Raw genomic sequence first — 14,753 nt, 5'->3', positions numbered from 1 at the left:
GAGATGGGACATCAAAGGCAGCAGACAGGAAAAAACGTACATTTTAGAGCATTTAAAAAAAAATCATGTGAAACATCATCTTTAGTATAATTAAATAATCATCATTTTTATGATGCTTGCAAAACATTTATTTTGTCAGAATACACAGCTACATTTGAACAACTATCAATGGAGAAAGAGGCTTTTCCCGCAGAGTTTGTATTTATGGCATCTACCAGCAGGGGCTAAAGCCCCGTCTACAGCAAGAACAACAACTAAATAAACAAAAAGTATAACAAATATTGTTATATATCTATAACATATAGCATCCAAACCAAAATAACTTTTAATATAAGCGTTTGCTGCATTTATGCCACCTGCGCTTTAAATGGTCAAGCTCTTTAAAGCCATATGAGTGCTGCTTGGCTGTCAATGTTTTTATTATTCACCAGCTAGAATAAATTGTTCTGTAACTAATTCCAATCATATTGTTCCTCTGTGTCATTATCATTGTAGCTGTGGTGTGGATTTCCATACTCTTAATTAAACTAATTATTACAACTTTATAGTTATTGTTATTCTGAGTCATCGTCAAATTCATGTTAATTTTCAATTCAGCTTTTATAATTTGCAATTAAAACATCTGTCTTTCTAAATTAAATTAGAAAAATATAAAATAGAGGCATTTTTACAAGTGGTCCTGGACTCCTTTGTAAAACATATGCACTTTGGAATAAATATATATTTTTTATTATTATGCAGAAAACATATTTATTTATTATTGGGTTGCATTCACGACACTGTCACAACACTGGTTTACTACATGACTTTGCGAACAATAAAGAAAAAGAGATGCAACATTCCTTGGTGTGGTACAGGATACGAGACAGGATAAGATGCACAAAGGAGGGAGGTGGGCTTCCAGGGGTTATCCATGGGGTAGCTACTAGTCCATAAACTAGTCCAACATCATTAAAAACAATTTACAGAAGCACGTGATGGCTTATTCACCTGTATTAAATATTTCCGTACATGTGAAGACTGATTTTACTGTTTATTGACACTGAGATTCTTCACATCATTCCCCTGTTTAAAAACAGCACTTTGCATTCCTCTTCTCAGAAAAGCCAATATTAAAGAAAATCATGGTAAATCATTACCACTAGCAAACAATATCACAGATCATAAAACTAGGACACTGTCTAAAAATCAACATCAGCAATGTAATGATGAACAATTACATAATTTATAAAATATTGATATTCTTATATATGAATTTAAAAAAAAGTAAAAAAAAATGCAAAAAGAAAATGTGTATTACGTTTTTTTTTTTTTTTTTGACAATTACCGCTCCCAACATGTTGTATTGCAAAACACTTTTGCTGCAATTGAAGTTGGATACAGGTAAGGTTAGGCACAGATTTGGTGGTATGTGTAGCTTTAAATCACAAAGTATACTTGTATGCATAGCCTTTAAAATTTTACTCCATTTGACGTGCATGAACATAGAGTCAACGCATGGACATTACAACAACTTGCACTACCTGGGCAGTCTCTCACTATGAGTTATAACCCATATACACATCTGTATGATCTTTTAGGCAGAGATGTACAGATGCAGGTACTTTCTAACCTCCTTGTATAATCTCTCATTCATTTCCCAGCAATAAAATAAAGTAAGACATTTTAATTTATCATTTAATCAGCCAAACCAAGCTGTTAAGGTTAAAGGTCATTTAATGAAACAGGTTTGTATCATCAGCTGGCTGATAATATTGTGTTATTGTTTCAGAAAAGACTAGATATTTGAAATTGCTTTATGACATTTGATTCCAAAAGTCGGTTTTCTCTAAACAAAAGTTTTATTTATTTTTATAGCCAGAAACAATGATCAATTATTGTAACCAGTTATAAGCTCACTGCACATTTATTTTGCTTCTAAAGTAATCACATATTTCAGGGTGTTTACATATTTTTACTGGAAACAGAACATTTTTACAGAATACTATTGTCTAACACAATGTGTTACAGAAAACTTGACTTGTTTACTAATTATATTGAAAGCTAAATGTTAAAGGTTTAAGATAGCACATACTACAGAAATATCAAAATTGAAATTGAAATGTCGCTGTCAGTGTTCTGTGCTTTTGTTTTGTTATGTAGTCTCTTTAGTTGTATTTCCTGTTCCTTTTCTGTTTCCTCTTTGTGATTTCCTGATTGTTCTCATCGGTGTCTTGTTAGCCCTTGTATTTATAGCCCTCTTGTTTCCCTAGTACCTTGTTGAGCTTTGTTTGGGATTTTTTCACTGTTGTGAGTTTAGTATCATGGTTCAGGTTCATAGTTCAAGTATAGTCTTAAGTTTGGTTCTGTTTATTTTATATCCGTGTCACTCTCTGTAAAATAAACTGCACTTGGGTTCAGTTTTGTTTTGCAGTCAGTGGATCATGCACTGTAACAAATTTCTGTAGTTTTCACAGCATTATTACTGTAAAATGAACAAATCCTTACTGTAGAACCTGTACACAGCATGTTGCTGTAAATCTGCAAAGCATCATGGTTAAATTTTAATGGTGGGTAAATTCTACAGTAAATTTATTTTTTGCTGTGAATCACAATAAAGAAATTTTGAGCAGGGCTTTTTTTCAGCAGCAGAAACTGAGGAGATTCCTCAATTTCTTTAGGATTTGTCTTCAACAAGGTAACTTTTCTCATATTTTGCAATGTTAGGTTAATTTACCAAGGCGTCCTCATGTAAATTCACCTGTGTTTAGGAGTGCGGCAGGAGAGAGATGCAAAGAGCGGCACTAGTAAGCCATATCATTACAAACATAACTGTTTGGTCATGTAAATTTTTGTTTTATCTGTCAATATTTGATAACATCATTAGTTTTGTGGAGTAACATTGCTAGATAAAACTAAACTGGAACTCTATGCACATGCACGTGTGTTAGCAAAGTGCGCTAGCCGTTTCTTCTTGTTTTTCTAGCTATGGCATGATGAATCAAATAACGAAGCGGGCTGAAGTAAAATGCAGCAACAGGTAAGGATTTTAAAAAGTACAACATTTTTCAAAGGATCATGTTTTTCTGAGCTTCTCTGCCAGGAAAAATACAGCAGCTACATAGAATAGATGCTAGCTTTTTTAAGTGAATTCATGCCTTGTGGAAGCATTGTGAGCATTATAATATATGGTGACTGGTTCAACGAGTTTTGTTCGGGAACTTGATCGATATGGAACTTCATTGATACAAAATGGATATGACAAACTACGTACATCGTTGTGTTGTGACCAATCGATGTGTTGTCGTGATCTCAAGTTCATATGTTCTCAAGGCCACAAGTTTAGTGTAAAATAATCTACATTCTACATGACATATAGCAACATGCTTTTCATTTTTTTCTATAGTAACTGTCATTAGTTCATTTGCTTTCAGCTGTGTTAGATTAATTAGTCTTGTTTCTATTAACTAGTTAAGTTGTGCCTTGTCTCCATTCTCTGTTTGGTGTTACGATTATGTTAAGGTGTGTCACTCTGTCTGTTTAGTGAATTGTCTTGTCTTTGGGGAATTTATTAAACTTGGTATTGGATTTATATTCAGTGCTGCAATGGTATTTTTCTGTCTGCCGGCACACGCACCCATTGTGTGACAACAATATAGTATAATTGTTACAATGCGTGGTTAGGAAAGTCACAAAGATGAGGAAACTTTCAAGGACAGACTTTAATGATGAATGCTTAGAAAACAGGAATAAAAAGAAATGCTATCTGTCATTAGAACTGAGGAAGACTAAGGGAAAACTGAGGGCTTATAAGCAGGAACAAACAAAGGGACCTAATAAGATAATTAATGAGACAACAGGTGAACAGAATGATTAATCAAACAGACTGAGAAACTAGGTCCAACAGGGAAGAACCAAAAACAATGAAGACAGCATATATGTTAATATAATACAATATAATGTAATATAATGTAGCCATTATGCCATAATTGAAAATAAAAAGTGTTTAAATTTATAGTACATTTATTAATGTTACAGCTTGGTTGTATGTATATGCACAAAGAGGAAGATAAAGGGTAGAACAAACTGGCAGACACAAGACACAACCACACATAGAACCATACCGGACAAAGATTAACTGAAAACACAAGACTATGATACACTGACAAATGAGGTGGGTAATGGAACACAGCTGTTAGTGATGATGAAAGTGATCAGTAACTATGGTGACAAACTAGTGGTGGGAAATGGTGCAAAACAGGAATCCAAACAGGGTGAAATGGTGACAATTAATAATCTCCTTTTATAACTATCCCATGTTGCTAAAGTCATACAGGTTTGTTTACGCATTACGCATGTGAGCTTGTGAATCAGTATATGGTGTACATGAATCCGGGCAATTGTAAGAACAGTAAAAGACACTGGCTCACACATTGGGATGCAGAGGACTCTATTTCTGTCGACAACACAATGTCATTATTTTATAACTCAACTACTGGTATTCATGAACAGCAGCATTTTCTTGTTACATAAATGTGCAACAATTCAGGGATAAAAATGTTAGTTAGATTATGTTAATTACCTGTCTAGTGATTTATGTTTATGTAGAAATATAATAACATAATGGTTTGTATTGAAAAAAACAAACAAACAAACAAACATCTATCTCATGTCGTTATGTGTAGTGAGTTGGCTCATGTGATCAAAGTTTCACTCTTCAGAACGTCCGTTAAGAGAACATAGTGAGCATTGTTGCTCCCTGATTTTCATGGTGCATTGTGGGACTTTTTAGGAAGTGAATATTTCAGTGCACTGGAAAGATTCTGTGACTGAGACAGCCCTTAAAATGGCTGACTCCCTGATCAGTGCTGACTACTGAACTAGGGAGCTGATTGAGGCTGATTGATTATAATGTCCACACTAGTTAATATGGTCAACATAGTAATATTAATGTTGACTGGATTATTTAATTTAGCCAGACCAACTTGTATACATTGTCATCAAGCCACCAGTCTTGCCTTTAGTTGTCTACATTAATGACTAATTTCTTCCACTGCAGGAAATGACTCTAGCCCAGAAGGAACTTTCCCATTCAGGAATAAAGTTGGTATTAAGGATTTTGACGCTTAAAATTCTACAGTTTTTATATTATATATACTTTGTTTTATTCATTTCCAATTGTATCTGGAAATTTTAATTCAACTTCAACAAAGATGATGGATTTGTATGTTTAGGAGTGTTGTATACCAAATAATAAAAATGTATAGCCTATAAATGTGTATATAATATAAAATATTTTATGTCTATGTATTTTCACATTTAAAATGTTTAAAATAAATGTCATTTTGTTACAAAAATCATGTCTTCATTTTATAGTACACAATAAAAACAGTTTACAGTAATCTTATATTTGCTGTGATAAAAAAATACAGCAGTAATAATAAAAACTGTGAAATGTACGGTAACTTGCTGGCAGCAATTAGCAAGTAAGTTGTTGTGTTCTATTCCACAGTATGCATACTGTGAATGTAATCACAGTAACTATTTTGTTATTGTTTTTATTATTATACAGTAATTTTACTGTAATAAGAAACACAATAAAAAAAAGTTACTGTGATTTGATTTACACTTATTATTTTGTTACTGTGTTTATTATTACAGTAACATTTAAGTTACTGTGATTACATTTACAGTAAGCATACTGTGGAATAGAACACAGCTGCCAGCAAGTTACTGTGCATTTTACAGTGTTCTTCTTACAGTGTGCGACAGTTGCTCACATTTTAAAACACAGCCGGCTTGTTCGAACGTTTGTGGATATTCCACCCCAAGAAATACATTATTGATTAAAAACAAATCGTATTGAGAATGCATTTATATGTAGTGGTTAACCCTTGCATATGTTCATTTCAAATTGAAAACCTTAACTAATATTTAAGTTTTTTGTTATTTGACTTTCATTAGTAATTTGAAGAAAAACATGACTTCTATATTTCAGATTAAACATCCTGAAATTTAATTACAAAAAACAATATCATAGTGTTTATATCATACATTATACAATACAAAGTGAAAAATGTTTACAAAAACAAAAAGTGAATCTAGTTTTGAAAAGCTTATATGTGAAATTTTTGAAAATAACGAAAACTGTATAATTTTCCTGAGGTACATACTGTTTTACTAAAAAAGAGTAAAAACAATAATACAAAACTAATCAGTCAATACAAAATGGCAGATGTCCTTCTGAGACAACTACATAAATGGTTTCACATTTGCAACTCCACACTGTCATATAGTAAATTTAAAATGAATGCTATTTCCCTGTAGGAAAAAAGAATATATTTACAGATATTTTGTGGTCTTGAAGAATATCAAACACTAAATATGCAGAGTAGTGTATCACTTTGATGTCATCTCTACAGCAGGGGGATCATCAGTACCATTGACCTCATAGTCTGTGGCTGGGCCGGAGACCAGCACTCTCACGCGGTCAGGGAAGTCATCCAGCTTAGGGTAGAGCAGGAAGTCATAGACTAGCGCAGCCGCCACACCTCCACACATGGGACCTACCCAGTAGACCTGAAAACAATATAGAACTCATTTCAAACATCGCCTAGGAACAATATAAAAAATTAATTAATATATATGTGTTTATGGGAGGGGCCTCTTATTGTAATATCATATAAACAACATCTGAGGGTGCTTGCCGGTGCTAAGGTGTTAAGCTTTTCTGAGTTGTTGTTGTTAATGCAAGAGGTTGGTTGCTAGGTTGGTTGCACTCCTCCAATGTAAGTATGCAGTGTAATCAGATTTTTTTTTTTTTTTTTTTAATAGAACATCTCTTCTCAACAAGCCACAAATTTTGATATCATTCATGTCCAGACCAAACGTACTCAAGGTAAGGGGTTTGTTCATATCACTAACCCCAGTAAGCACATACACCTCTGAGATTATGTCTTTGTGTACAAACATCAGATAAACATCTTAAAAACACTTCTATTCAACATTCTATAGCTGATGAGCAGACTCTCTACATCTGAGGTAAAATACATATACTGGATGAAAATATGCACATGAAATAGATGTCTCTGTAATGTACATGTGCTATCTGCAACCCTGAATACACTAAGTATCCCTTAGCAAATAACACACAAACATGTGAGTTAACTAAGTTAACTATAGATTATTCTTGACTAGGCATTCATCTAAAACAATATCATTGTTACTTATTAACTATAAAAGTTCAACATTAGCAGATTCTGTCTTCTGATAACATCCTGAAAGGTTTACAACATCAACATTCTCTAGATATTTTCATGTAGCATATATTAATTTGCAAAGGTGAAAACAGAATTGTAATTTTACCCAGTGGTTGGTAAAATCTCTAAGAATTACTGCCGGGCCAAAGGAGCGAGCAGGATTGATTCCACATCCCGTGAAGCTGATCTACACAAAGAAAAACAAAAGAGGATGGTGACAATGTTGGGGGTCATGGGAGACTGAGCAGGAGAAATAAGCTGCCCAACATTTTCAAATTGGTTGAGCTTTCTTTTTTTTTCTTAAAGCAGAAATTGATTTACATAGCTAAACATTGCTTTATTTGTTTCATGTTGCTTTATATATTCATATGGTAACCCTGGCAATATTTACAACAGTTACAGGAATGCTCATGCAAATAAGAAATAGCAGTAGATGTCTGAATGCTGATTACTCACGGCTGTCAAATGGCCCAGGCAAACGCTGAGCCCGATGGCCAGAGGGGCGGAGCCTGACACATCCCGCCTTCTTTTGTCTGTGGTTGCTATGACACATAACACTAGCTGGAAGGTAGCGAAGAGTTCAATACCAACACCTTGACCTGCAGAAATATCGCTGTTGATCTGTAAAAAAAAAAAAAAAGATATAGTAATAATTTAATACAGTAATAATTATTAATAATTTAATACAGTAATAATTTATTTGAATGCATGGACATAATATAAAAAAAAAAAAAAAAAAAAAAAAAAAAAACTTAAAGCAGAAGAAACAGAGACTCATTTTATCATTATACAATGAGGTATAAGCAAGAGGTAATTAAGTAAGAAATCACTTTTAGGTCAGAGGAAAGCCCTCTGATGTCACTCAGCAATAACAACATGACATGACAGCCAGCAGCTTTGGCAACGCAAATAAGTGCATTACGCCTTCTTCTTGAAATGTTAAGAAAGTATAATCACTGGAAAGGACGCTGCCTCTGAACACAGATGATAAGTTTATCGTCAGCCCTTGCCTGCCCACGCCCATTCATAGTGTCTGATTCTGACGTACTGGGTTTCTCTGTTTACTCCGTTTACCAATGGTTATTAAGTACATTTCAATATACTGTAATTTAATCAAGAGTGCAAAGTAACTGTCTTTCAGTATACTGAAAAAATGTGTTTTTGTTTGTTTGTTTTTTTGTTTTTTGTTATTTGAACCTTAAAATGACTTCTGTTGGTTTAACCCATAATAGTTAGATTATATTCTTGACTTAAAATAGTAAAAAACAAATTTAGATTTTATATCTTTAACAGTGCAGTAAAATTCAAAATGTCACCATGAAATTAGAACAAATTTAACAAATCATCCATTTCTAGACTAGCATATTCTAGATTGGAGATTCATTAAAAGACTGGGTTACACTTTATTTTACAGTGTCATTGTTACACGTTACGTAGTTACTCTAGTAATAACTAATAATTATGCATAATTACACGCAATTAACCTTATTAATTAACTAAATTAACCAAACCCTCATCCTAACCCTTACCTTATAGTAAGTACTTGTAGTTAATTATTATTACTCAGTACTTAAATTTATAATTACACTGTAACATGGACACCTTCAAATAAAGTGTAACCAAAGAGTGTAAGTTGGAAGTAAACTTAATTAGAAGTAACAGGCTCAGAACAGACAACAAGGAGCAGCTCACTCACCATATTTAGCCCCAGGGCATCTCCTTTCGTGACGCCATACACGATGCCGCTTGCAAGTGCTGCACCAAACATCTGGGCCACAATATACATCACAGCCTTCAGCAAGCTGATCTGACAGCTGGCCAGCAAGCCCAGTGTTACAGCTGGATTCAGATGAGCTCCACTGATGTGGCCAAGACTTTGGGCAAGAGTGGCAATGGACAACCCAAATGCAAGTGCCACCTTGACCTCCTGATCTGGTTTGTCATTGTTGGAGTTTCCAACTGCAGCTGTAATGCTTAGGAAGATGAAGAGGGTCATACCGACCAGCTCAGCCAAAACAGCCCTCCAGAACGCCTTGCTCTTCAGTTCCTTCATGACTGGCAGCTCTGTGCACTCTCAGCTGTGGTAGTGAGAGGATTTCTGTGGGCACTAAGTAAGTTTCTCTGCCAAAAGAGAGTATTTATAGGGCAGGTCTTGCTAATGAACAGGAGGCGGGTTTAAGCTTTGGGAGCAGAAAGAGTGAGTGAGAGAGAAGAAAAAAGGCAGGCGGAATTAATGAGACCTCTTTAGTTTTTCCCCCCTTCTCAACTCTAATTTCATTCACACTTTAAGTATCTCAGATAAGTGCATGATCAGACCTTATTTGAACATCAATTCCCATTTAATTTTAGCACTACGAGCAGCTAAACTTTTATTCTGTTCCAAATGACACTATCAGTCAAAAGTTTGGAAAACAGAGGCTCATTTTTTATTTTATTTTTTTTTTTAATATTTGTATTTTCATCAAGCTGTTGAGAAATTATGTGATGACCAATGTTAAATACATCTAAACTAAAATGTACATTTTGCAGAGATTACATCTCTGCACACTCTGAATTTTCAAGACCATGAGAAACAAATTCATTCTGGTGGGACATTCCATAGACATAATGATTTGAATACTGTACAAGCTGTATATTCTATCCCCTAACCATACCCCTAAACCTACCCATCACAAAAAAAACATCGCATTTCCTCAAGGGGACCCAAAAATGTCCCCACAAGAGCAAGGATTTCAGATATTGCCATCTTTGTGGGGATATTTTGTCCCCATTACATAGGAAGGACACACACACACACACACACACACACACACACACACACACACACAAAAATCTCCCTCTTTAACTCAAACAATAGAGCAAAGTAACAGCAACTTTGACCTCTCACTATACAGTGCAGAAAGATGTGCATATACAGTAGCCAGTTATTTGGCTCTTAAGCCACTGTTATAATGTATGAATGTCACCAAAAAAAAAAAAAAAATAAAATAAAAATCTGAGCTGTATTTTGTGATTTCAGGGAGATTGTTTTTGGGCAAAACACAAAGTAAACCAATGATACAAAAATGTAAAAATTCATGCTCATTCTTCCACATATTGTTTTACTGCTAATTGCGCTCAACACATGGTTCTTATTGCCAAAATAAAGTCTTTAGACAACATCTGCTATCTGCGATTTGAGGATTTCTCTGGGTCCTGCTGCAAATGAACTTGTGGTCAGATAGATAAGGCACACACATGCACACATTTGTATTTACATTGTTTAGGGTTTCTTGTTGGAAGTCATTATGCTTATATTGTAGTTTTGTAGTATTGTCCTTTAAAATCATACTTATCTGCATTTTAATATATGAAAGAAATCAGCTATACTGAATCAAGTGATAACTTGTCTCGTAGCTAACTGGAGAGGAAGTGTAATTTTCACAGTGACATTTAACACCCTTAAATACAATGTATATCTACAAACAATGCCATGTTCTGGTTTTCTTTGGAAACATAGCTGGAAAAGATCAGGATCTGCAGAAGATAAACATGTAATCCCAGCAACTGACAGTGTTCTGACTTTGGATTAGATATGACAGACAGATAACTGCTTATCTAGGGCCTGTGCCAATAAAGATATGCCCTAATCATAAATCACACATTATCTTAATCTTTTTTCATAATTATTTTCATATGTAACTCTTTTTGCTACTGTTTGTCTTGTTAAAATGAAATAATTTCAAGTTTATCTTTTCTTGTGAATTTAAATAAATACCCCTTGTTAATTTCTTATCTGAAATACAATTCTTGACCTATTTTCAGTTTTGAAATGCTCGTCACAGATATTTCCAATTGGTTAGAGTATTTACACGACTACTGATAACTTACATGAAGCACAGTGTCACCCTCTCAAATATGTGAAGCTTAAACAAGCAGACAAAAGATTAAAATTGTTTTGTTTGTACTCAACAGTGTGTGTGTGTGTGTGTGTGTGTGTGTGTGTGTGTGTGTGTGTGTGTGTGTGTGTGTGTGTGTGTGTGTGCGCGTGTGTGTGTCCAAGTGTTCCCTCCTTTGGGGAACCAAATGTCTCTGCAAAGATAGTAAAACCTGGATAAGAAATATATGGATAAAAATGTGTAGAATGGTGGGAGTATAAACACTGACTGATTAGTAAGCATTAGCTCCAAACACCATAATAAAACTCATTTCACTCCCTCCGAGAAATGTAAATGGGTGGGGAATGACTCTTTTAATGAACTGTACAGGGCAGAAGTCAAAAGACTCTTAATAAATCTCATGTCAAGCCATCAGAGACACACTTGAGCCGATTGTGCTTCCATTAATGCATTGGTTCCATTAATGCAGATACTTTCCCTGTCAAATCACTATTAACTACAAAAAGTCTTCTTTTTTATGTTGTAAGGGGCACAGCAGCGAAGGCTCAGAGCAATGCATTGTGTTAAAATTTTTTACAATAGTATGTTTTGACAAACAAATACTTTTTTTTAGATTAATTTTGAAGTATGCTTTCTTCCTTAAAACACTAATATCTAAAAAAAAAAAAAAAAAAAACATATGCAGTATACAGCAATATACAATATCAATTAATTGTGACATTTTCACAATTCTGTCACCTGTCATTAATTTCATTATTAAGTAGAGTATTTCCCCTTATGAACAAGCAAAGACAAATACCTTAGAACAGGGATGCCCAATCCTGTTCCTGGAGATCTACCTTACTGCAGGTTTATAGGCACCCCTGCTTTAGAAAGTCTGTATAGAAACCTTGGGCTGTATCCAATATCACATGAGGGCACAGGAGAGAATTTGTGAATGGTAGTAAAGCGACGCAACTGATGCTGGTAGGTCACATGATAATGACAACATGGTGAATTCAGTAGGCCTATGTCCGGATTATATTCATACTACGCACATTCATACTATATAGAACATACTTTTTCAGCGGTCTTGGAGTAATTATTCAAAAAAAGTACGTAGACTACTCAAGAGAATATGCGATTTTGGCCACAACCATAGGCCCCAAAGAAGAAAATCAGTAGTAAATACTGTGATCACAGATGCACATGATAACGAGCATCACCTGCGAGACGCACCGGCCTTGAGTCTCTCGCGGAGGAGCTCCGGGAGCATAAAAGGAGGAACGATGACAGTGAAGGATGAGAGAGGACCAGGCCTGGATGTTATTTTATGTTTGTGTGGTCGGCAGATGTCCGCGAGGGTCTGCCGGCATTACTTTCGTTTTGTATTTGTTTATTTTGAAATTAAAGTTATGTTTAACGTTTGCCGGTTCCCGCCTCCTCCTTCCCATACTTATGAACTGTGTTACAATCTGATTGTTGAGGCTTCACGAAGATAGAAAAGATCCAGGAAGATAGGTGATTAACTAAAAATCCGCCAAAACACAGTTAGACACAGAAGCAATCGGGGGAATGAATGAGCCATAGTACCACTAATTAGAGCTGCAGTGGCTGTCCTCCTAAAATGATGCCACAGACAGTGTGACAGTGAGTTTCTGTGACAGCTCAGACAGTGCAAAGGACATAACACTAACCTCTATGGACAGTGTCCAAAAAATTGCTTGCGCTCTGACACAAAACTGCAAGATTAAGAACAAGGAAAGAAACCTGATGAATATTGGGAACATATTCTTTGATCAGGTGGGCGTGTGTTGAAGATTGGGAATGCAAAATGTGTTGAGGAGATTACATTCATAGCTGACACCATCAATACCTGTGGATATACCAAAATATTGGCTGACAAGATGACTCCAGAAACTTGGCAGAATAGAATATTCAAGGCTGGATTTATGCATTCTAGGCACATGGAGCACACGCTAATGTTAAAACTTTGTAAGACCTACTATCTAAATGAACAATTTTTAAAATATCGGGCAGAAACCTAGTATCTACATTACGACCATCTGAGGGGTTTTTTGGAAATATTTAACCAATGAAAAGTATTAACAAGAACTTAAGACTAAACCTCGTCTCCAGTGGATCCTGAAACTGTCAGTCAAACCTTATAACTCCACCCCGCCTTTATCTTGAATGAAGTGCCGCATGCAGTTTGGACATCTCTGCTTGTTTGCAATGCAATGGTAAATTAAGGACTGATTCTTTGAGTAAGCACATTATTTTCTTTACTCAAGAAACACTATACTGTATATAAAGGATAATGTTTTATGTATTTGAGGAGCAGAGAAGAGTGTCTTATAGCATTTGTCATTAAGTCATAGCCAATACTGTCTTAAATAGCCTGCCCAAAGCACTTCATCTTTTATAACATGAGATTTTGGACAAATGACAGAGAGAAAAAAAAAAAAAACTGAGCACCCACATAGCTACAATAAAATTTATAAATTTAAAGGTTGATGAAAACGTAATATGATGCACTTACTGCTTTATAATGATGGACAAAACAAGTAGCTTATGTCTGACATTCGCTAGTCAAAAACTTGTAACTCCATTTGGGCTTAATTTTGGTAGAATGTTAATAATATAACAACACATGCAAGTGTCTGACCATGTATAAAGCCACAATATCAACTTTAATACAGTGTTTTTTTTATTATTTTTTTTTTTTTATTTCATGAAACATAATGGTTTTAAACAGGTTTCCTTCTTTTTCCTGTGTCACAATAGGTAAATTCGGCCCTGAGAATATTTCAGTATAACAATCCATAACTCACTGTCAAAATCATGCTATGGAAAAATGTGACAAGTGTGACTTGACAGAGTAAGTCACCTAACTTAAATCAAATAGAAAACCTGTAACACTTTACAGTAAGGTTCATTAGTTAATATTAGTTAACTACATTAGTTAACATGAACTAATAATTAACTGCACATATACAACATTTATTAATCTTTGTTAATGTTAATTTCAACATTTACTAATATTTTAACATTATTAAAATCTTGTTAAGATTAGTTAATGCACTGTGAACTTGCATGAACAGACAAGGAACAACTGTATTTTCATTAACTAACGTTAACAAAGATTAGTAAATACAGTAACAAATGTCTTGCTCATGGATAGTTCATGTTAGTTAATACATTAACTAATATTTAACTAATGAACCTTATTGTAAAGTGTTAATCTTTGAGGTATTTTAACCTCCTGGGACCCAGGAATAGACTTCTGTCCTCTGTAGTGGACATTATATTTTAGTGGTTTTCTCTGACATCATACATGTCACAGTTTTAAGTCTGGATGTCCTGTAAAGAGCACATTCAGGGCTTTGCAGAGATACCAGATTTTTAGAGGTTTCCCCATTACAACAACAACTTCTTGGTATTTAAATATGACTGAAAATGAAAATTAGCACTCTTATGGAAATATGATAATATTTTGTGATTATTTAAATCGGATTAATTTTCAAATTGTTTATTATAAATCAACATCTCAGGAAAATGCTATGGGGTTTCAAATCAAAATATGACTTTCTGTTATGAAACAGAACATTGATTTCATACATGTCCACTGTAGAGGACACCGGGACTTAAATCATGT

General features: G+C 34.5%; 1 protein-coding gene and 1 long non-coding RNA gene across 2 annotated transcripts; one reads left to right on the top strand and one right to left on the bottom strand.

Moving 5' to 3' along the window:
* Window positions 1-1,795: 1,795 nt before the first annotated feature.
* Window positions 1,796-5,287, top strand: LOC125251050. Its single transcript, XR_007180912.1, has 3 exons — window positions 1,796-2,786; window positions 2,966-3,019; window positions 5,039-5,287. It is a non-coding gene; the product is annotated as an uncharacterized LOC125251050 (long non-coding RNA).
* Window positions 5,288-5,971: 684 nt separating this feature from the next.
* aqp1a.1 (aquaporin 1a (Colton blood group), tandem duplicate 1) lies at window positions 5,972-9,361 on the bottom strand. Its single transcript, XM_048164443.1, has 4 exons — window positions 8,935-9,361; window positions 7,695-7,859; window positions 7,345-7,425; window positions 5,972-6,558 (listed from the first exon to the last, which is right to left on the bottom strand). The coding sequence occupies exons 1-4, from the start codon at window positions 9,289-9,291 to the stop codon at window positions 6,379-6,381; spliced, it is 783 nt and encodes a 260-aa protein (XP_048020400.1). The 5' UTR covers window positions 9,292-9,361; the 3' UTR covers window positions 5,972-6,378.
* Window positions 9,362-14,753: the final 5,392 nt, after the last annotated feature.

The sequence above is a fragment of the Megalobrama amblycephala genome, linkage group LG17, assembly GCF_018812025.1.
Source record: "Megalobrama amblycephala isolate DHTTF-2021 linkage group LG17, ASM1881202v1, whole genome shotgun sequence".
NCBI lineage: Eukaryota > Metazoa > Chordata > Actinopteri > Cypriniformes > Xenocyprididae > Megalobrama > Megalobrama amblycephala.
Note: the sequence above shows the minus strand (reverse complement) of the source record. Positions and strands in the feature narration are given on the sequence as shown.

Coding starts and splice junctions, on each gene's coding strand:
- aqp1a.1 (XM_048164443.1), bottom strand. CDS start 9,291: ATGAAGGAACTGAAGAGCAAGGCGTTCTGGAGGGCTGTTTTGGCTGAG. Junction 7,426..7,694: donor GCCTGGGCCATTTGACAGCC/GTGAGTAATCAG, acceptor TTCTTTGTGTAG/ATCAGCTTCACGGGATGTGG. Junction 6,559..7,344: donor GAGATTTTACCAACCACTGG/GTAAAATTACAA, acceptor TATTGTTTTCAG/GTCTACTGGGTAGGTCCCAT.